The sequence below is a fragment of the Tinamus guttatus genome, unplaced genomic scaffold (assembly GCF_059628265.1).
Source record: "Tinamus guttatus ecotype Peru unplaced genomic scaffold, ASM5962826v1 Tinamus_guttatus_pri_ptg000215l, whole genome shotgun sequence".
Taxonomy (NCBI): domain Eukaryota; kingdom Metazoa; phylum Chordata; class Aves; order Tinamiformes; family Tinamidae; genus Tinamus; species Tinamus guttatus.
The window spans coordinates 1734369-1756578 of NW_028288749.1; the positions used below are offsets into that span (position 1 = coordinate 1734369).

The 22210-nt window shown below is 56.3% G+C and overlaps 3 protein-coding genes across 3 annotated transcripts; 1 reads left to right on the forward strand and 2 right to left on the reverse strand.

Moving 5' to 3' along the window:
- Positions 1-419: 419 nt before the first annotated feature.
- Positions 420-3006, reverse strand: LOC148594667 (adenylate cyclase type 10-like). The gene is made up of 7 exons (XM_088524885.1): positions 2817-3006; positions 2645-2741; positions 2335-2450; positions 1970-2087; positions 1501-1696; positions 1051-1239; positions 420-569 (listed from the first exon to the last, which is right to left on the reverse strand). Exons 1-7 carry the CDS (start codon positions 3004-3006, stop codon positions 420-422), a joined length of 1056 nt encoding a protein of 351 aa, XP_088381011.1.
- A 225-nt stretch (positions 3007-3231) lies between these two features.
- Positions 3232-16827, reverse strand: LOC104576571 (adenylate cyclase 10). Its single transcript, XM_088524886.1, is given in 20 exon segments — positions 3232-3574; positions 3876-4054; positions 4303-4410; positions 4749-4965; positions 5355-5406; positions 5572-5889; positions 9531-9583; positions 9934-10123; positions 10448-10524; positions 10608-10729; positions 10966-11157; positions 11495-11583; positions 11891-11987; positions 12267-12469; positions 12844-12987; positions 13496-13534; positions 13694-13798; positions 14232-14403; positions 14405-14433; positions 16659-16827. Coding segments are annotated over 20 exon segments (2898 nt in total).
- A 48-nt stretch (positions 16828-16875) lies between these two features.
- On the forward strand, positions 16876-21296 carry LRRC52 (leucine rich repeat containing 52). The gene is made up of 2 exons (XM_010225992.2): positions 16876-17500; positions 21040-21296. The coding sequence occupies exons 1-2, from the start codon at positions 16876-16878 to the stop codon at positions 21294-21296; spliced, it is 882 nt and encodes a 293-aa protein (XP_010224294.2).
- Positions 21297-22210: the final 914 nt, after the last annotated feature.

Sequence of the window (22210 nt, forward strand, 5' to 3'; positions counted from 1 at the left end):
CTTCCTTGCTTTTTCCCTTCTTATTCCCTCTGTCCTATGCTGCTTATGAGAATAAAGCTTACACGGTTGTATGGCATTTGACCTCGTTTGTATCTTAATCTCACTCTTGGGATCATATCAAAACCTCCCTTGACACTGGATCAGGACACAGGCAGCCCTCAGAGCCCATCCACTTTATGGGTGGCTTCTTCCCCACTGCTGATTTGGACAGAGGTAGTGTCGGGGGAGACCATTTTTTGAACTGCTTTACAGCTCTCAACTCTCTCAAACACTCCAGGTTTCAGGAATGGCTTTCCCACAGCCTAGCTTTCTCCATAAATCACAGGCCCCAGACACTCCTTGCATGCCTACAGGATCCTCTTTCAGGGTCCTGCATGGAGCCACAGACCAAAGAGACATCAGCGTGATTTAATTATTCTTCATAGAGCATCCTCACGCTGGAGTGCTGGCAGCTTCAGCAGATATCTGCAGCTGCTGCCTTCTGGCTCTGCTTCCATCAGCTGCGGAAAATGTGGCGCTGTCCTCAGCCACAGATCTTCCACAGGGCCCTTCTCCGTGCACCACAATTCCTAAGACAAACAAGAGAAGAACAGCAGAGCCCCAGAGCCCTCATCACTGTCTGGCACGGGAGGCAAAGCCTCTTGCAGGAGCTCCTTCCATCCCTCAGCCCACTTGCCACACTGCAAAAGCCCCTCAGGGAGGGCAAGGAGAGGGCAAGCAAATGGAGACTGCTGGGCTCCCACAGCTGGCTTAAGGGAGAGGCAAAGGTTCAGCTTGAGCACTCCTCAGCCCTGCAGAGATGCTGGGGAGGAGCAGGGCAGTGTCCACTGCTTCCTCAGGGGCAGCCCTGCCTGTGTGAGACACACGGCAGCTGCCAATGCTCTCCTGCTGAGGAGACCTAACAGCACCCACCAGCTCAGCAAGGCTCTTGAGGCTCTCTGGGAGCCTTCCCCGCACGGACCTGCTGCAGTATACCCTGGGCTACCTTCTCCCAGGGCACGCTGCTCCTCTGCCCAGGAAGCATCTCAGAGGCAAGGAGCAGCCACTTACAGTGCTCATCTCCAGCCAGCTCTTCTCCAGGAGGTTGCCATGCCCCTCACAGGCTCGAAGGGCCTCACTGAGGCACAACAGGCTCTGCCTTTTGTTACCCAGCATGCAGAAGAGGTAGGCGGTCAGGTGCTGGACTCTGGCGTAGAAGACGGGGCTTGTAGAGCACCGAGAGAGAGCCTCTTCTGCAAGCTACCGAGAGAGCAAGGCAGAGGCCCATCAGGAGAAGAGAGAGGAAGAAGAGGCCCAGGAAACTCCTTGGCCCGACTGCCTTCTCTTCCACCTCTTGCTGACACTCTTGGCAAGAGGAGGTTTTTGCCATGGTCCTCTCTAACCCACTGCACTCTGTCCTCACTCCATCCCATCACAGCTGCTTCCACCTGGCCTTGTCAAGCCACGGCAGCTTTCCTTGGAGTCCCTGCACAGCACATGCCCTTCCTCCTCTCCCCTCACCCTCAGGGCCTGCATGCGGCTCTCCCGGGCCCTCGCCGAGCGGTGCTCCAGCTCATTCTTCAGCCCCAGGATGTAGCATTCCAGCATCCGCGTGCATGCTTGGGTGGCAAATATGGAGCCGTCTGCTCTCTTCAGCAGCCTCTTGGCCTTTTCAAAGGGCTTCTGGAACTTGTCCCACAGGCCAAGCCTCACAAACCTACATCATCCCAAGAGAAACAGGCACACATTGTGTAGAGATGGCCAGGAATTGGGCTGTCTTCTAGGCTAACAAGTCCTAGGCTCCTGGCCACCTTGTTCCCGGTGCACAGCCTCTCCCCACCAGCCCCTTTCATAAAAGCACCCCTGCAGGGATGGCCACCTGGTTAGACACGGGACAGGGGACATGAGGAACCCGCAGCTCCCACCTCTCCTGCCACAATCACTGCCTGGGGCCTCTCGCCAGTGCGGTCCAAGCAAGTCTGTAACGTACCAAAGAGCCAGGGATGAATACAGCCCCAGCAGGATGCTCTTCTGGCACTTGAGGATGCGGTTGTCTTCATTGCACTCCACAAATTTCCTGCAGTCCTCAAAAGACTTGTACTCCCAGCCTGTGTAATACAAACGTATCTCAGAAGCGGTGCTCCCCCCACTGCCTTCTTTTCCTCAGGCATTCAGGGCAGGAGAAAGCCTGAGCTTTCACAAGGGGGGAATCTCAAAAGACAGTTAAGCAAAGAAAGGAATTGCTAGCATTTTGGAGGTTCCTTGGGGATTGTGATTACTCAAGTGTTGTGGCAGGAGAAAAGCCATCTCTGCAAGCCTCCTGGCTGTCTGTGGCCCTCCTCTCGGAGCACTTACCAGCATAAAGCAAGAGGTCTAGGCAGCAGGAGAAGAAGCAGGCCTGTCCAATGAGCCGCTGCTCTCCAGCCACCTGCTTCTCGAGCCTGGAGAGCACATCTGCACATTCCGGGTATCTGGGGAGGAGCACAGCGAGCCTCCGTGGAGCATCTCCTTGGCGGGGGATCCGAAGGAGCCCCTCCAAATGCCTCCCAGCCCCTTTCCCATCCTCTCGCTCTTTCCCTTCTTTGCTCTTTCTGGCAGCTGCATTGGGCTTTGCAGTGTCCTCCTGACACCGCGCAAGCTGCGGTCAGGGCGGCAGCGGAATTACCTCATCTGGAGCAGAAGCGCTGTGAAGAGCGTCGTGAGGACCTTGCAGTCGAGCTCGGGCTTCCCCAGCTCCATGCCGAGGCTCATGGCGCGGTAGCCTGGCAAGACAGAAGCAGAGTGGCACAGGCTCTCTCTGCAGAGAGCTCTTCTCGCAGGGAGGGCAGGCTACCTACCGACGATGACAGAGAGGGGTAGATTTCCCAGGCTGAGGTGCACATGGGACAGGGCCTGGGCAAACTCTGCAGCGCTTAATAGCCCTCCTTCCAAGGGCTTGACGTCAGCGCTGAGCTGCATGGCCGCCCGCCTGTACTGCAGCCACTCGTCCCGGCTGCCCAGCTCCTGGCAGTGCTGCACGTGCTCCATGTAGGCCTGGAGGATCTGAAAGGGACCAAACGGGAGAACACACAAGACTGAGCGGGACGGGACTCAGCGGGACTGAGTCTCCTTCTCTGGAGATCTTCAAAACCTGCTTGGACGCAGTCCTGTGCCACGTGCTCTAGGTGACCCTGCGTATGCAGGGTGGTTGGATTAGATGATCTCTAGAGGTCCCTTCCAACCCTAAGCATTCTATGATTCTATTCTATGATTCTATGACGGACCTTGGTGCCGCCTTAAGGCTACAGTCAGGGCAACGGTTACAATGCGGAAACACCTCCTGGAGGCTCGCAAAGAAAGGCTCAGGGATGCGGCCATCTCCACGGCATTGGGCCTCTTCTTGCCATGCCCAGGGGAAGGGGCTACGCCAGGAAGGCGTCTGCTGCCGCAGGCACTCACGTGACTCGCGTGCTCAGACTCCACGTCCGTGTTGAGCTTCATGCGCGCTGCCAGGCGCGAGAGCCTCTGCCCACTGGACGTGCTCTGCAGGCTGAAGAGCTGCCGCAGGAGGGCAAGGCAGCGGCTCTGCCGCAGCAGCCAGGGGAGCCTCTCCCTCCTGCCACACAGGAGAAACCGCTGGGACGCAGCCACGAGCTACACGGGGCCGAGCGACACTGCCCTTCCCTCTGCAGCCTGCACTCCCCGTGGAGCAGCTCCCTGCTCTCCACCACAACAGCCCTCCTTGCGCCACAGGACACCCCCATCCATTAGCCTCCAGGGCCTTCCGCACCTTTCCCCGTGCTCAGACCTGCGCTCAGGCAACGTCTGCGCTGGAGCCGAGGCCGGTGTGGGCCAAGGGGCTCAGGCCAGGACACAGATGGCTCTTTCTTCCCTGCCCTTTCCCGCCAGCGCCTTACCTCGTCTCCTGAGGAGAGGAGCTTTCTCTGCTCTTCCTGTAGGACGCATGGGGCGACTTCTCGAGGAGAGACTTAAAGAAGACACTAGCTGAGGTGCTTGGGAATGGCCTCTTTAGCAGGCTCAGTGCCTTCCTGATGTTCTTCTCTGCCAGCTCCATGCATCCCATGTTGTAGCAGACCTGCGTGGGAAAAGGCTTATAAAGACAGTCCCCAGGGCTCCGGCTGAGCACACACCAACTTTCAAGGGTCTGGTTGATTTGGGGCCAAGGGCATCGGCTGGCTGCAGCTGGAGGGCAGAGGGTCACAGAGGCAGCTGTGAAGAGCAGCCCTCCATGCCTCCAAACGCCAGCAATGTCCCCACAACCACCCCAGGAAGGCGCCCAGCTGCTCCCACCAGCAGAGCCCTCACGTCCTGCCTGTCACTCACCTCTCCTTTCAGGCTGAGCAAGGTGGCTTCTTCAAAGCTCGCCAGCCCCTCGCCTTTCTGCGCTGCTGCGCTCCTCAGGGCCTCCGCTCGCTGCAGACTTGTAAAGGCCTTTGCACAAGCACACGGAGAGCAGGGGAGCGTCGGTGCGCAGCCTGCGCCCAGCCCCATCCCTGCCCCTGCGTCTCTCTGCAGACGGGTCCCCTCTGCCCGGGCAGTGCCCACCCCCACGCACAGCACAGCACTCCTTGCAGGCTGCCCTCGTGACAAGGAACTGCTTCTCCTGCCACAGGAGAGGCAAGCAGGAGGAAGAGCCTGGGTGGGAGCCCAGCCGAACATGCCCAGGTGCCACCAAGGCCTGGCCTTTTGCAAGGGCAGATGGTCTGGCCCAGGGCAAGGCAATGGAGAGGACTCCATGTGCAGGGGCTCCAGCAAGCAGGCTAGCTCACCAGGTAGTTGTTGGAGACGTGCACGTAGGCAGCCGCACTCTCCAGCAGGTAATAAATGGCTCTGGCCTCGTTGCCCATGGCCAGGTGGTGGTGAGCCAAGGGCACAAGCACCAAGTCCGCGGTGGCCTTGCATTCGCAGGAGCACGAGGCACCATGCATCCATTTGCTGTTCCTTGGCACCGTCTGCTCTGTCTTGGCCAGAAACCGTTCTGTAGCTCTGCTTGGAGACAAGATCACAGGAAAGAGGACACACGTTAAGCACCACCTGCCCTGCTCTGCCATGCCCTGCCTGCCTGGAGGAAGAGCACGTTTTGGGGGCAGCTCGCAGCACTGCAATGCCCAGCTGGCAGCAGGGCTCTCTTACAGCGATGAAGCCCCAGGACACCAGGACTGCTGCCCCACAACAGGACAGTCATCACCGTGATCCCACGGGCTTCCTCAGGGATGCTCCTCTCCCACGCCATCACATCCCAGCTCCCACCCAAGAGGCCAGCTCTTCCTAAGCTGAGGTCACAGCCAGCAGGCAAATCTGAGAACTGCACTGGCCCCCTCTGGAGATCCTGAGGCCACTGACTTCCCCTAATGATCAAATGCAGGTCTCCTCACCGTAAAGTCTCATCCCAGAAGCCTGTCTCCTCCTGCACAGCTCTTGCAGCACCTGCAAACAAAGCCCGAGTTAAACACCCGCTCAGCTCTCAAGGGCAAGAGCTGCGTCTCGCACACTCTGGCAGGAGAGGAGGGTCACGGCATGGAGGGCGCCTCTTTCCTGGCCACTTCCCCACCCCGAGAAGGCCCAGGCTGCAGCGCACGGCAGGGAGCGTACCCGCAGTGGCAGAGAGCTCATGGCCCCTGCTCTCCTCGCCTGTGCTGCTGGCAGAGCAGCCTTTGCCAGCGGCGCTGTCTGTGCTCTCTTCCTCCGGGCTGCTGCTGACAGCCACGTGGTGGAAGGCCACAAATTCCGCTCCGCCGCAGCTCTGGCACTTGTGCGCTCGCCTCTCCAGGAAGGCCGCGCACTTGCGGTGCATGGCCATCCTCTGCACCCTGGGCCACAGCTCGTAGGCGGCCTCGCGCAGCAACGGGACGCGGAAGGCCAGCACGTCGGACTGCAGCTCGTCGCTCTCGCCCAAGGACCACTTGTCATCTGAAAGGCAATGGGGCCTTGCAGGAGCCACCGCTCAGGGCCAGCAGAGCCACACATCAAAGAAGAGCCTTGGCAGGAAAGCAGCGCTCAGAGCCTTGCAGCACTAGAGCAGAATGGCCCGGCTTGCCTGGTGGAGACCAGCAGGGCCCACACAACAGGCGACTGCTCTGCTCTCCCTGCTCTCTCTGCTCCCCCAACGGAGGGGAGCCGGCGGCACAACACCTGGGAACTAGCGATGCTACCAGCAGCACGAGGAAGCCGCCGGCAGCTCTTCCTTGCCGCTCTGAAAGGCTGTCCCAGCGTGATCCGCTCCCCATGCCAAACCATCCCCAATCAGGAGGCTGCCCTGGGCAGCACCCGCAGCCATGGGGGCAGTGCAGCAGCCCCTGGGGAGCCCCAGGTCTTATCACCACTTACCAGTCTCTTCCTGCTGAGTTGTAGCAGACCACGTGGTGGAAACGCTGCTGTCTTCTGCCACCGTTTTGACATTCTGCCACCTCAAGATGTTGCACGTCACCAGGACACTCAGGATCTTGTTGAGCTTGGTCCTGGTCCACTTGGGAAGGATGTGGAACAGCAGCTCTGTGGTAAACGTCGGCCCAATGATGGCTGCACACTTCAAAACCATCCGCTCCGAGAAGTTCATGCTGTCCAGCTCTGTGAGCGCAATCCCTGGCAAAAACAAGACACGCGTATCTCTCTTGCCCTCTGCCAAGGCTGAGGTGGGGAGGCTGCATTCTCTGCAACACAGGAAGCAGTAGATCGAGCCCTGCTTCCTGGGGACCAAAGCCACAGGGAAGGTGCAACGCGAGGCGCACACCTTCAGGACAGCTCAGCTCCCCCTGCAATCTCAGGGAGCAGGGACAGGGGAAAGGAGAAGCAGCCAAACAAACGGCCCAGCTAAGCAGGGCTCAGCCCCTCACCTTTCAGGCTGGGGGGAAGCACCATGTTCTGCAGGTTCACGCCAGCTCTGATGGTGCACACCCTGCAGTCCTGGTGTGCGCTGGACCTTCTGGCTGAGCCGACAAGAGGAGCCTCTGTTGCAGGAGCTGAGCGGAACAAGAGAGCAGGACAGAGCCGTTATCAAGAGGGAGACCCCTTGTGCCATAACTTGAGCTTGCAGCATCACTGATCTTGCCTGTCTCCATCCTCCACTCTTCAGCACTCACTCCCAGCAGAAGGGGAGCACTGAGGCCCCTATGGCCTCCCCGGCCCCATGCGCACAGAGGACCCAGGGGGCCCTTACAGGGCTCCGTGTGGCCAAATTACAAGGTGAATTTCACAAACTGACAGGGTGAATTTCAAGAATTGGCAGGGTGAATTTCACAACGGTGCTTACTGAAGAGGTTCTCCCACTTGGGCTCCGTTCCTTCATCCCTCCTTAGAGGCTGGATCAAGAGCATGTTGTGCTGCTGGAGGTGGCTCAGCAGCTCCTCACAGTAGTAGGGCATCCCACCACTTCTCTGCATCAGGAATCTGGAAAAGAGCAGATCCAGCAGGCAGTGACACAGGCAAAGGAAGGCGGGTCACTCCTCCGACCAGCCTCTTCCCCATCCCTGACCCTCCTGCCTTTGGCACATGAGCTGTCCTGAAGACACAGCAATGGCTGGAATGCACTGAAAACCAGAGCTCTGCGGCCCTGCCTGACACTTACGTCTCTAGGTCATGGGGCATGCTGACCACCCCAAGGTGCCTGCAGGCTTTCTGCATGACACCTGAAGGCTTCAGCTCCTCCAGGCGAATGTAAGTTGTCTGCTGCAGCTTCATGACATCTGCCGCAGCTCTGCAAAGCCTCTGTCCTCTGCAGGGACCGGGAGCAAAGCCCATGACCACAAAGCTCGGGATGTCTCTGAGCACGTGGGACAGAACAGCCCAGGAGAAGGAGTCCATATAGTGTGCGTTGTCAATGAGGAACAGCACCTTGTCTTCAAAAGTCTGAAACAAACAGGTTATTCAAGGTGGATTCTCAGCAATTCTCAAGCACCTTCCAAGGAAGGGAGGAATTTTGGCCAGCCCCTCTCCACACAGAGTGTGCTCTGCAGCCTCTCTCCTCTCCCTGGCTACTAAGGCATTCAGGATCTCCCCAGCGCTTCCTTCCTCTGAGATGTTAAGGTCTCTCAGGCAAGGGAGTACACTAAGACCATTGCGCCTCCTGACCGTGACTCCTCCATCTTGACGGGAGAAAAGTTATCGGGGGGCTTGACTCAGGACGTTTAGCCTCTGACAGGCAGTGACTGCAATACATCGACCTTCTGCCACTGCCACCACTCGCTCTGCTGCAGAACCCTCAGCCTGTCATCTTGCTTTCCTTCCCTGATCCACCATGGAGAGAACTGCTCACCTTCTGCAGCACTTTTTTAAATGCGATTTCCACTTCCAGGGCCCTTTGAGCACCATTCATCTTCAAAACTTTCTTCGATGCTGGAAACTGGCCAGAAAAGCACAGGCACACAGAAACATCCTTTCAGGGCATTTCAGCACAACAACCCTGCATGCAAGTCCAGCTGAGCAATATGCTGCTGCCCTCAGCACCTCACCTCTCCCCACACAACAGGCAGGAGAGAGAAGAGCGGCCGAATGACCACGGCCACGGGTCACCTCCCAAGCAGACCTTGGCTCCAGCCAGAGAGGGCTCCCGTTCTCACCTTAACCAGGAAAAGGGCATTGAGGAGGCAGTAGCTGCTCTCTTCCATGAGCCCTTGGAGCTTCTCCTGCAGGACAAGTTGCCTGGTGCTGCAGGATTGGCAGGCCTGCAGGTCCATGGCCATGGCCAGCATCCCTCTCAGCACAGAGTAGTCCTGCTTCATGTGGAGCTCTGTCAGCGCCACAGCCACTACCCTGCCGTGCAAAAGCAAAAGGCACCGAGGTTCAGAGAGGGCCCCAAAGAGCCACAGAGCTCCAAAGCAATGCTCCTAGGAAGAGGCACAACCTGGGGCCCACAGCAAGGGCAGCCTGCACATTCAGCCCCAGGCAGGCTCCTCAGTGCCAGCAGCATTTGTGCAGCAGGCTGCTTGGGCTTCTTCTCTCGGCTCTGCAGCTGCAGGAAAAGCCCTGAGCTCGGGTTCCTCTTTGCTTTGAGCCTGGCCCAAAGGAGGAAGCTTAACAGCAGGGGCTCCAGAAGCCACCTTGGTCTCCCTCAAGAGCTAGGAGGGCAGCTCACACTGCTCTCCACCTAGGCCTGGGGAGATCTTGCTTTATCAGGGCTTCCACAGCGCGAGAGCCAGGCACACAGGCAGAGGGCCTAGAGGACCCCACGCCTGTCGGTACGAGGGCAGGGGGGCCGATGCACATGGACTGCTCAACAACACTCACCTATGCCCAGCAGCCCGGCCTAACTTGGCAAGTTCAGAAAGTAAATGGCTCTTTCCAGAGCCCTTCATGCCCTCAAAGGCCATGACGTGGCTCTCTCCATGAGCCACGTAGGCCTGCACATATCTTTTGAAGAGAGCAATCTCCTTGTCCCGGCCTGTGAAGGCAAACAGGAGAGCAGGCTGTTGCAGCAAGGGCAAGAGCAAAGACCCCTTGACACCCTTCCTTCTCACCACCACGGCCCCTGCCCTTCCTCCTTGCTCCCTCATGCTACTAGCCGGAAGCAAGGGCAGGAGAGGGGCGTTTGGGAGACCAAGGCACCTTCTACCTACCGAGCAAGGGGGAATGCTCGGGCCTCTCCTTTTTCAGCTCCATGCCAAACATGCTAGCAGAAGAAAGAGAAAAACAAGAGTCAGTTAAGGAGGCAGAAGCTGGAGCAGGGAGAGTCATGCATGGAGCTGAACCCATGTGCTCTTGGGCACCCGCTCATCTTTTCAGGGGCACGGTATCCTGCCCACACGCGAGCAGTGGTTCCTGCCCACTGCTTCCCTGGCCTCTGCTCAGGCAGCCCAAAAGCAGAGCCATGCCCTGGCTCTCCATCTGCTCAGCCCCAGGGATGGGAGGCCCCAGTCTGGGCCAGCTTGGCCTCTCTCTGCACAACTGCTCTGTGCTGAGCAACAGCTGAGCCAGCGCTTCACCGTGCCTCCAGCCAGCCTGCTCAGCGAGGACACTCACAGCTCCTTGGAGATGCCCAGGTACTGATAGATGGTGCCAGGATCAGCAACGCCCTTCATGGCCACCTCGGGCAGCTCCTTGAAGCAGGTGCGGGGCAGCCGGGAGGCAGCGTAGGTTGCCGTGTCGCACGACACCACACCAGGGTAGAACTCCATGAGCCGGGCTGCCAGGTTCACCTTCTGCCCTATGACTGCCCCAGAGGGAGCCCACACAGTGACGCAGCCGAGGGCAGCCCACGGCAGCCCCCCGGGCCGAGGGCTGCGAGGCTGCAGCACAGCTGAGCCCCATCCGCTGGGAGCACAGCCCAAAGGGACCCCAGGGCCCCAAGCCCCCCTGCCCCACCGCAGCAGAGCCGCTCTGCTCCATTGCTGCTGACAGGCGCAGGTCAAGCCCTTGGCGCAGCCCAGCAGACACGGCCACAGGCTGCTCCCAGCTGCTCCGCCTCGGCCTTTGGTGCCTGGCTCTGCTCACAAAGAGCCCCCAGGTGTGCGCTCCTCACACGGGCACCTCGTACCTGTGTACTCGTGCCTCATGGGGTGGCCAACGACTCCGCAGAACACCGTCCCGGTCGTGACCCCAATGGACACCGCCCTGACACACGGAGAGCAGCGGGGATTGATCAGGGCCCGCGCGCAGCCCTGCCTGCCCAGCTACCCTCACACCTCCCCACTCACTCGAGTTTCGTGGAGCTCGAGATGCAAGCCTTGGAGATTGCCAGAGCACTTCCCAAGGCGTGGACACTCTCGCAGGGCACCTTGTTTCCGGGCAGCCCGAACACGCACAGCAGCGTGCAGCCCTGCCAAGGACAGGGGCAGCGCACCGTGGGACAAGGCCAAGAGCAAACGGCTCCTCACAAGGGATTCCAGCCTCTGTGGAGCCTAGCGGGGCTTCAGGGCAGCCTCCAGCCCCAGGTGCTGATCCCACCACCCAGGCAGAGCTGCTGCTCTTTTGCCCACTGCTCCATAGGCAGAGCCACTTCCCTTTGCCTTGCTGCCCACACTTTGGCATGGTGCATTGCTCCCCGACACTCACTTTGTCAAACATGCAAATTTTGTTGACCTCGCCCTTGTAAGGGCGCAGGATGGTCGCTATGATCACGTTGCTGTCCTGGATGCCCTTGCACAGCTGATGTAAGCTGACGTCCTCTGCAAAATGCAGCTGGACAAAGAGGCAGCTGACTGGCCGCAGCTCAGATAAGCACTCCAGGGGCTGCCCGTCATCGATCTGGAGGACAAGAGCAGGACGGCTTCACCCTCCGCCTCTCCTCGAGCCCCCACTGCCTGCAGCAGTTCCCAAGGCAGAGCGCGCAGGTGGGCAGGAGCTGTCACAGCAAGGAATAAATCCTCCCCCTGGGCAAAGCTGGCGTCAGCACATGCAGCACAGGCTGCACTTTTATATTGCATTTCTTGCAATCCTGCAGTCAATTGCTAAGCAGAGAAACGACTGCCAGGAGCTGCCAGCTTGCTCCAGGCATGGATGCAAGCGGCCACCTCCAGCGATGCCCGTAGGACTGCAGCCCTCCTTCCCTCCACAAAGGCAGCTCCCTGCAGCTCAGGCGTACCTTGCGCACAACAGTCGCTGGGATGTACTTGCACAGCAGCTTCCTCAGAAGATTCCAAGGGGGCAGGGTCACAGCAGGCCTCAGGACGCCTAAGGAAGGAAGAGCCAGGGGGTCACTGGCGGCCTGGTGCTATGAGCCTAGGGACGCACTGGGAAGCGGGGACTGGCACTGGAACTGGGGGAGAAAAACTCTTCTGCCCCTGCCCTTCTGTTCCTCTTGCCAGTGCTCATCCAGAGCAGCCTCCTGCAAGGAGGAGGAAGGAGCCAGCCCCTCGCTGAGGCTCAGCAGGGCCACAGGAATGAACACAAAGCACAAGCGACACTCCCCTCAGGTCCCTCAAGAAGCCCAGCCCTGTCTTCCTGGACGGCCACAGACGAGCACCAAGTTGGGACTTACCTGGCCGTTCAGGCAGGGAGGAGTTCAACCGACCCCGGTTGACCTTCGATAAGATGTCGTCATATTCCGATTCGGACATCTCTTCCATGCCTGTAACCTGAAGGAACAGAGAACAAAACGCAGTCAAGAACAGCTCCGTGACCCACAGAAGATGCTCCTGGTTGAGCTAAAGGTTTTCAGGTGCCCTGACCCCCTCCTCAAACCCTGCAAGCAAAACCCAGTGCCATCCCCAAGACAGAAGGGCAATAGCCACAGCTTCCCACCTATGGCAACACCTGCAATTCCCTCCACCTTCATCTCCTCAGCCTTCTCACCCCTTCCCCACTCACATGCAGGGCCAGGTCCTCTAAACTGCTCTAGAGGCCACCCCACCCACCTTCACAGCAGGTCCATCAAGCATCCTCATCCTGATCTTGCTCTGGTTACAGAGCTCCCAGCCGTGGACTGACAGGATAACATCACTGGCGCGGGCAGCGTTTTGGGCATGCCAAACGTCACCCACAGCCCGGCCAAAGACCAGGAAGCGCAGCTCCTTTCCATCCCCCACCGTGAGGAAGGACATGTGCCCTGCCGAGATCCCTGTGGAGAGACCATCAGCAGAGTTGAGGCCGAGGCCTTTGCGCCTGCACAGCCCCCCGCAGTTCAGCTCTTCCCAGACTTGAGTGTCCCTCTCGGCCATGCAGACGTGCAGCTGCCTCCACCAGAGGCTCAGCACATGGGCACTTTGCTCGCCATGTGCGCACTTTGCGTGCAGGCAGCTCCTCAACGGCTGCTGGAGGACGCACAGTAGCCTCCCGCAGGAGAGACCTAGCAGGGACTAGGTCCCAGCCAGGTCCTAGCAAGGCCCCAGCAGGGATCAGCACCTCTCCGCGACGCTGCAGCACGCCCTGCGGCACCGCACAGCACCACGCACGCCTCGGCGCCCAGCGCGCCCCATCCAGCACTCCCCATACCTATCTTCAGGCGGAGCTGCAGGCCCACATCCGTCCTCCGCATCCCGTACTTCTGCTGGATGCGCTGGCTGCACTGCAGCACCAGGCTGATGGTGTCTCCCAGCTGGGCTTGCTCGACTCTCCACAGCACCAGCACAGCATCCCCTAGGGAAAGCCAGGGCACAGGGAGGCTCCCGTAAGGCACCGTGATCCTCCCGCAGCTGCACCCTGCTGGTGCCGCGACAGCAGAAGCCAGCAGGCATGGGGAGGAAAAGTGTGCGGGTCCCCAGGCACAGCCCCTGGGCACAGGGGCACTTCCCTCTTCCTGGCCAGCGGCCGCTGCAGACACACTGGCAGAGGAAGAGGGTGCCCTGGGGGCTGCAGGAACGCACAGCTCCCACCTCGCCAGTCCCACGCAGCGCAGACACGCACGGGCTCTCCTCAGCGCTCCCCTCTCACGGGCTGCCCCGACCCCCAACTCCCAGGCCACCCTGACACCTGCTCCCATCCCTGCTGTCCCACTGCGCCTCCAGCCTGGGCCTCAGGCAGCAGTTTCCCCTGAGCACCAGGGGGCCGAGAGCCACCCCTGCGGGCTCTGCCATCCCGCGCCTCCGGCTCCCTGTCCCCCAGCTCTCCTCGGCAGCTGCAGCACGCCGCGATAAGTGTCCTTTACCAGCAAACTTCAGGATGTCCCCTCCAAAAGCCAATATCTCTGCACACAAAAGAAGCAAGAGACACATTGCCCAGCCGCCCTCGCTGGCCCTCAAGGCCACAGCAAGGCCCAGGCCGCATGAGAAGGCAGCAGCCCCTTGCCCAGCACCTCTGTCTCCTCGTGGCCCAGTCCCCCACACGCCTGCAGAGCAGCACCCACCTTCCACGATATCACCCATATAGCAATTGAGGGTTTGCGTCACCTCATCCGCACCCCGGTCTAGGCTTGTGCTCTGACTGAACTTCTCTGTTAGAGCAGTGAAGCCTGAAACAAGGACACGGTGGCACAAAGAAATCAGGAAGTGTCTACATGGACCGAGGACCTGGCATTTCCCACGTCGCTTGCACCCACTCAAGAGAGGCACGAGCCAGGAGAACACACAGGGGCCTCTGGCAGTGGGCAGAGCTGCCTCACTCCACCTGTGCTGGCCCCTTCTCACCCCTGGCCATTACACTGAGCACCAGCCCTTGGCTGGGACCCTCCAGCACATCCCACAGCCACCTCATCTCACGCCTGTGGCCAGGCAATAGCCGAGCACTACTTGCACAAAGGGGAAAACCTCAGCAGCCAAGAGGTCACCTTTGAGCCACTCGATACAGCCCATGGGACAAGAGGGCTCCAAAAGGCCTGCTAAATGCCAGCAGCTCAGGCCCCTGGCCTCTTCTCAATGCCCACACCTTGCAACACTTGCACCCACCTGAGACATCCGCAAAGAGCAGGACTCCATGGAAGCTCTGAACAAAGCGGGTCTCATGCCTCAAGTCATCAGCCAGCACCAGGTCAGGGACGAACGCAGCTACTTTCCCCAATTCCGTGCAGCGCCTTGAGTGTCGCTTCCAAGCACAAGACATCGTCGGCACCCTGTGGTACCCGCGGTACCTCAGAAGAAGACGACCGTGCTCAACAGGGAGGACGACTAGACAGCACCGCGCAGACTCGTGCACTGAGGCGGGTCACAAGCGCCTCACAGTGACATCAGCCACTCGCCACCAGTTACCCATAAGCTGACCTCGCGCTACGGGCCCGGCTAACAGAGACCGCCTGTGCAAGGCATCACTTCCCCAGCGAGTGCCACGCAGCTGCCCGGCTTCCTGCTTACTCGGAGCCGCTTACGCCGCAGCGGTGAGCGCAGTGCCCTCGTCTCCCATCCGGAGCTGCACGGGGGCTCACGCGCTGAGTGACACCCGCCTGTGACTGAAGCAACTGCTTCCTCCCTTCCCAAGCACATTGGGCCTAAGCAGTGTCCTAACAGGGGCCCTCCAGACTTCCCCATGGGAAGGGAGCACAGGGCACAGCTCACGCTCAGCTCCACACTGGCCACAGGGCCACGGGCACAAGGAGAAAGGCCCCTACCTGCTTTGTGCACAAGCACTCGCTTCAGACAAGACAAGGCTTCATGGGAACACAGAAGAGAGTAGCAGCCAGGAAATCAGCAGTGCTCATCACGGGCACATCACAGAATCACAGAATGGTTGAGGCTGGAAGGGACCTCTAGAGATCATCTAGTCCAGCCCCTATGCTCAAGCAGGGACACCTAGAGCATGTGGCACAGGATGGCATCCAGGCAGGTTTGAGGATCTCCACAGCAGGAGAGTCCACAGTCTGGGCAGCCTGTTCCAGGGCTCTGTCCCCCTTACAGTAAAAAAGTTATTCCTCACATGGAGATGGAACTGCCTGTGCTTCAACTTGCATGCATTACCCCTTGTCCTATCACTGTCCACCACCAAGAACAGTTTGGCCCCTACCTTCTCCCCTCAGGTTTTATACATATTGATCAGATCCCCTCTCAGTCTTCTCTAGACTAAACAGACCCAGCTTGCTTAGTCTTTCCTCATACGATAGATGCTCCTGTCCTTTCATCATCTTTGTCATTCTGCATGGGACTCTCTCCACATCCTTCTTATCCTGAGGAGCCCAGAACTGACACAATATTCCAGGTGCGGCCTCCTCAGAGCTCAGCAGAGGGGCAGGATCACCTCCCTTGACCTACTGGCAACACTCCTCCTGGTGCAGGCCAGGATCCCCTTGGCCTCCTGGCCACAAGGGCACACTCTACCTCATGGTTAACTTCTTGTCAACCAGGACTCCCAGATCCTTCTACACAGAGCTGCTTTCCAGCAGGTCAACCCATCATCTGCACTGGTGTCTGGAGTTATTCCTCCGCAGGTGCAGGACTCTGCACTTGTTCTTGTTGAACCTCGTGAGGTTCCTCTCTGCCCAGCTCTCCAACCTGTCTAGGTCCTTCTAAAGAGCAGCACAACCTTCTGGAGCATCAGCCACTCCACCCAGTTTGGTATCATCACAACCCTCTGAGCTCTGCCATGCAGCCAGTTCTCAAGCCACCTCGCTGCCCACTCATCTAACCCACCCATCCAGAGCTTTCCTATGAGGATGTTATGAGAGACTGTGTTGAAAATCAGAAACAAGAAGAAAAAGTTGAAAGAGGTAGCAAGAAGCAGCTCCCCTTTCCTCAGCTTATCTAGTGCTCTAATGGGCAGAGGGGACAGGTGGGTGGGTCAGCCTTCAGGTGAGGCCGCTCAGGGACATTAGGGCCCATTAGTACCCAAAGGCTCTTCCTCTCCCACTAAGGGAGTCCTCACACCTGAGAGCAATCTGCTTTCAGAGGGGAGGTGCTGTGGAAGGTCCCAGTCTCAGAGCTGTAGGTGGCCTTGAGACTACTGTAAGGGGTCACAGGCAGGGCATCCAGGGTAGGGATGTGTCCCTGAGCTGGGACAGGACATTTCTTGGGTAAAAGTGTCTCTGGAAGACCCTCCTTAGTCTTCTTCTCCCAAAAGGAGACAAGGTTTACACACACCGTGTGGCACTGCACAGTCCTCAGTTGTTTATTCAGTGCAAATGAGCCCCTTTTGGCTTTTGACACTGGTTGTGGCAGGAACTGCCTTTGTTCACAGTGCCCTTCCCACAGCGGGTGTCCTCCCGTGGTGCATCGCAGACCTCCAGGCGTGCACTCTCCCTCGGGCAGAAGCAGCACAGGCGCAAGCAGGCAGGTCACGCCGCTGTCCCTGACCTAGGTGCCCTGGGCACTAGCTGCTGACATCACAGAGGTGTCAAGTGGCACTGAGCGCGACATGGAGACCCTCTAGCCAGCGCTTGGCATTCTCACATCCAGAAAGTGGGTGAAAGTGGCTCAGCTTCCAGGCAGGCACAGTAACAAGGAGCCAGGCAAGCCACAGGCACAAAGCGCTGCCCAACCGCAGCGCCCTGGACATCTTGTCAGCCTGGCTGTAGCGATAAACAGCGTCCCTAGGGCCCTGTCCCTGCAGCTCCTCCATGTCTGTTTGCGCTTCCTAAGAGCTGTGACCTCTGGGAGGTGTTAGATCATGTCCCTTGCAGGTGCATCCCAGCCTCTAAGCCTCATGTTTCTTTGGGGGATGGTGCTGGCTTCAAGGAACATCAGCTGCCCAAGCAGGTGCAGCTGTCAGTACCTGGAAGTGAACTGCACAGGACAACAGCTGCAGGAGTTCCCTGTGACCATCCCGCTGGATACCAGGCAGCTCATTCTGGCAACAAACAAGATCTCATACCTGCCTGCAGTGGAACTGAGCTTCCTCACTGACCTGGTCTATCTGGACTGCCGGGAGAACCACTTGGGGGACCACCTGGATTTCATTTTCATTGGCATGGCCAAGCTTGTCTATCTGGATCTCAGCTTCAACAACCTCACACAGGTCACCCTCAGCACCTTCTCACAGCTCATCAGCCTGGTTGTGCTGAAGATGTCGGACAATCCCAGCCTTGTGCAGATTGAGAAGGATGCCTTTGCCAACAACACCTGGCTGAGGCATCTGGACGTGAGCCGGACTGGCTTACTGTTCCTGGATACCAGCACCGTCCGTGACCTCCCCCACCTGAGGTTTCTGGGGCTCAGTGACAACCCGTGGCACTGCAACTGCTCCTTCTTGGACTTCACCACCTGGATGACAAAGACCAACGTTCATTTTCCAGGTGAGGGCTGTGTAAGCAGGACCCCTATCCTACCGCTGTAGTAGATCTGGGTGGATCAGAGCAGGCATTCTGTTCTCTGTCAAAACTTCAGCACATTAAAGACTTGAGAATTGGTGGCAGTCGGCGCAAGCTTCTTTCATTCATGGGGTTGTGCTGCTGCATGTCAACTGCAGCTCCAATCTTCTGCTTTTATCACTAAGCGTAGATGAGAGCATCTGGGTTGCACACTCTCCATCCCACAGAGAATCACACTTGCTCTCACCCTCAGGTCATTAAGGGAAGCCTCAGGAAGTGTAGCCACTAGCTAGAATATTGTTACTTTTATAAAATGCCTGCCCAGCCTCAGGAGGTATCACTGTGTCTGCGAGTCACCAGTAGTTTGTGGCTCCAGTTCAAGAGCCAGGAGCCCAAGTTGGCTCTGCAGCAATCTGTAGAGAAGGTTAATGCTCTCATTTTTCTGCCTTTTCTTCATCTGCTCTATAGATCATATCGTTGGTTGCTAGTGCAGTAGTAGTATCTCTGGTTGCTGCTGCAGTAATATCAGTGTGTCCATACCGGTTAAAATCCTCTCTCCGTGGCAATTCATGAAGTACTGCTCTACTCCTACCTCCATTCTGACTCACTTTGCTCAGCCCTGAGCTCTCTACCATTCTGCCAGTGTCCCCTACCCTCAGACACCTCCTGCTACTCCATTCCTACACAACACTGTGGGAAGGCAGATCTCAGCGGCACAATTTCTACTGCAGGTCTGCACAGTGCTAAAAGCAAATTCGGGCTGAAACCCAGACAGCCCCTCTTCTGCTCTCGGCTCTCACAGGATAGGGTCTCCAGGAAAAGTCTGGTACTATGCGAGTCAGCAAGAGTTTTGCTCCTGACCTCACACCCTGCCTGGGAAACAGGGCTGCGATCACACCATTTCCGGCTGACCCATTTCCTGAAGAGAATGGCAGCTGTTGTGCTACAGCAGATCTAAATTACAATTCCCATAACCTTCAGACATCACAGTGCTTCTAGTTGTCAAAACAGATACATTTGACTGGTTCTTGGAATCAGGCTATGATCCAAACGCTCAGAACTCAGCAAAACTTAAGGAAAAATTTCTTAACAGTGAGAGTGACAGAGCACTGGAACAGGCTGCCCAGAGAGGTTGTGGAGTCTCCTTCTCTGGAGATCTTCAAACCCGCTTGGACGCAGTCCTGTGCCACATGCTCTGGGTGACCCTGCATGTGCAGGGGGTTGGACTAGATGATCTCTAGAGGTCCCTTCCAACCTTCAGCATTCTATGATTGTATGAAAAGACTTTTGGAGTTCCCATGCAGGGGTTCTGGTTTGGGTCCCAGGTGAAATGTGATTGACAGGGCGAAACAGAATGCAAATTAAAGCTGTGTCATAAAGCTGTCTCTGTATCCTTATGACTAACTGCCTTCCTATGTTCTCACTCTTCCTCCAGCATCTCAGAGCAAATTGGCTCAGTTTTATTTTAAATCATCCAGAATAATAAATGTACGTGCATTGCAGATGAGCATTTGCTTGAATTCCCCTGACTTCCGCAGCAGAGTGATTCTTACTCCTGAATAAGAGCCCTTTCCTGAAAGCAGGGCCTTCTTTCCTTACACCATCCAGATTGCCAAAATCCAAGTGTTGTCTATCTTAATGAGAGGTTCTGCTCTGGACCACAGGCATTACAGTATTCATAAGGCAAATTAATCACCGGTTCCCTATTCCAGAAAAGCACTCGTCCCAGGGGTAAACCTTTGTTCTACAGCTCTGAAATTTATATTTGATTTTCTAAATTGAAAAAGAACAAATCACTGAACTAGGGAAAAAAAAAACTCAGTAATTCATGTTACAAACCTGAGGGAGAGCTGCAAAAGACAATTTGTTCAAGAAAGTCTGTCCATCGACAAAGAAAGGGGCACATAAGAACCAGGGGGAAGAAAAATGAGGAGAAAATGAACCTGTTGTTAGGACAGAACAGAATTAGGGTTGTCTGTGCATGTTACTAGATGTACTAAACACCCTGCAGAGAGTAAAGTTACCCATTTTCCTCAGATATATTACAGTCAACTATGGAGCAGTGTAAAGTACTACCCATCGCAATAACTAAGTAGTTAGGAAATAACCCACGGAAGCCCTGAACAGAAGAGTAAAGCTCAATGCAAATGGTTTGCAAAGATATGAGTAGAAAAGCAAGTGGCGGTATAGATCCCCGCACAACTCTATGAAGGACGGGAAAGCCAAAGAGATCAAGGCATCTATTTAAACCTCTCTGATGAGGCTGGGAGGAGATGGAACAGACTGTGCTAGGATTTAGAAGAAATGTCCCCTCCACCTGTGTACATGTGTCAGAACAGGGGAGAAAAAAGCCTCAGCAGTAGCGAGCGGAGGCTGAGCTCCAGTTTCCTCCTCTGTCAGGCCTTGCCACCTCTCGGCAAGGTGCTGCGGGTGAGTCAGCAGGGTGTCCTGTTTCCTGAACTGGAGTGACAACTATGTTAAACTTTAATGCTGCAGGTAAGTGTATCCAGGCTGGGAACCTTGGACCACACGTGCCTATCTGCATCCAGCCAGGGAAAGGCAACTCCCGGTCTGTCGGGACCAGGTGGTTCTAACATGAGAGTCGTTCCAGCAGCTGACAGCTCTAGTGCAGAGAGGTGATGTAACTCAGGGGCAACACAAGCATTGAAATCTGCTGCCAGCAGATCCCCATCCTGGTTTAAGAAGCTGCTGCAGCTTCACAGAACACCTCTGCAGCGGTGCTCTGTGCTCAGCTGGAGCTGTGTGCAGGCTAGTTGCTGACAGGGCGCTCCCAAGACAGGATGGTTTTGCGTAAGAGAGAACAAGTTCTCCAGTTATACTCCTCCCAAGGAAGGCTATCAGCACGAAAAGTCATTACAGCTGTATCAACTCATTAATGTATAACATAATGCAATATAATATAAATCCCCTGTTGTTTGTTTCTCTCCTCTACTTCCTTTCCCTAAGGACCATTCATGCAGTATCTCAAGTAGTGACTGACATATCTGTGTCACAGTAACTCTGTTCATTGCACTGATTTAAAAAAAAAAAAAAAAACAGGGAGGAGACAGCTGTGGCTGAAGCTACACTGTGCTTCTACAAACGTCAAAAGGAGACAGTGCTTTCCACCGCAGCCAGCCTTCCCCAGCTCCAGAAGGAAAAGTCAGCCTCTGTTTTCTCACAGCGTGTATTACAATGTGGCAGGACACAGTCATTGTTTCAGTGGAACCAAATCACTGATGAGTTTCCTCATTTTCTTTCATACACCTAATTGCAAACAAACCTAGTTTTCTGACTTGACTCTCCAGATGCAGGCCTCATTATTCCAGCCTAAAATAACTTCTTTCAGTTTAGCTTATGCCATGTCAGAAGTTGTTTAACATAAAAAAAAAAAAAAAGAGAGAGAAAGAAAGGAAAAATAAGGATTTTAGGAAACACCTCCACTGTTTTCCCAGCAGGACTCCTATCCAGTGTTGCTCAAGGCACAGGCAATTTAGCCTTGCTTCTTCCTGCTCCCTTTGCAGATGCCGAGAACATCACCTGCTATGTGCCAGAAGGTCTCCGTGGTTTGAAAATGCCCACCGTGCAGGCACAGCTCCGGGCCAACTGCCTGACCCAGCTGCATGAGCAGGACTACATCTTTCTGTGTCTCATTGGCTTCTGTATATTCTCAGCTGGCACTGTGGTAGCCTGGCTAGCTGGCATCTGCGCAGTGATATATGAAGTCCACACAGCCAAGGGGGAGGATGAGGAAGAGGAAGAGGAAGACACAATCACTTAGAATTGGCCCTAGGAATCCTTCTGAATGCCTGTCCTGGGCCCTGAGAGCGGGCTCTTATGATCCATTTTTGCCTATTATGTGTCCCGCTCCAGATGTGATTTTTGTGAACCAAAATAAAACTGCAAGAGAACAAAGTCCCTGTGTTGTCGTTTGGTTCATTCTGGTACCCTCATATTTACTCATCCATGGGGATGCAGGACATTGACAAAATATTCAACAGCCCCTATGTCATGCTAACTCATTCAGGGAAAATGTACTAGCTCATAAAACAATCCAGAGGGATTTCAAACAAAAAAAATTCAACTGTATTTACCAGTGCAAGATCTTCATGATAACAACACCCACCATTAACTAGCATGAGTGTAACAGAGGATCAGCTTAGTAACTGGCGACTGGCAGTTAGTGCCACTAACTAGGGTGCATGGCTTGTTCCAGTAAAATGCTATCGCATTTCTCCTCCTTGAATGTGCAAGGCAACTCTCAACCTTAAGGAGTTACCTGAGGCCAGAGGTAAAGGATGCTCCTCCTGACACTGACACTCCTCCACCGCATGACACCCATAGAAAAGCAGGATCAGCACGGGGCCTGTCATGTCACAGGCACAGACTGGGAGAGTTACGTCCCATGACACAGGAAAGGCCCCAGAACTGTGTTGCAACCAGAGAATTTACCTTTACCAAGGTCTTTTTGGCCAGAAAGCCCAGCAGGGCCTCCAGGATCAGATAGCTCACTGGTGCCCCAGAGAATCTGAGAATTTTCTTCCTGTGGAAAGCTGGGATATAAGCTAAGAGATTACAACCAGGGTTGTGAGGGCAGGATCTTATATTTAGATGCAGACTCTGGAGCAGGCTGCTCCGTCACCAGAAGCCCTGGGCTGCAGGAGCCCTTTGGATAGCCCGGGAACAGCAGTGGGT

Bases quoted from the DNA above. Each gene is read 5' to 3' on its own strand.
- LOC148594667 (XM_088524885.1), bottom strand. From the start codon at position 3,006: ATGGAGCACGTGCAGCACTGCCAGGAGCTGGGCAGCCGGGACGAGTGG. The intron at 2,742-2,816 runs GTAGGTAGCCTG...CTGTCTTGCCAG, and splicing joins ACCCCTCTCTGTCATCGTCG to GCTACCGCGCCATGAGCCTC. The intron at 2,088-2,334 runs GTAAGTGCTCCG...TGTATTACACAG, and splicing joins AGACCTCTTGCTTTATGCTG to GCTGGGAGTACAAGTCTTTT.
- LRRC52 (XM_010225992.2), top strand. From the start codon at position 16,876: ATGTCCCTTGCAGGTGCATCCCAGCCTCTAAGCCTCATGTTTCTTTGG. The intron at 17,501-21,039 runs GTGAGGGCTGTG...CTCCCTTTGCAG, and splicing joins GACCAACGTTCATTTTCCAG to ATGCCGAGAACATCACCTGC.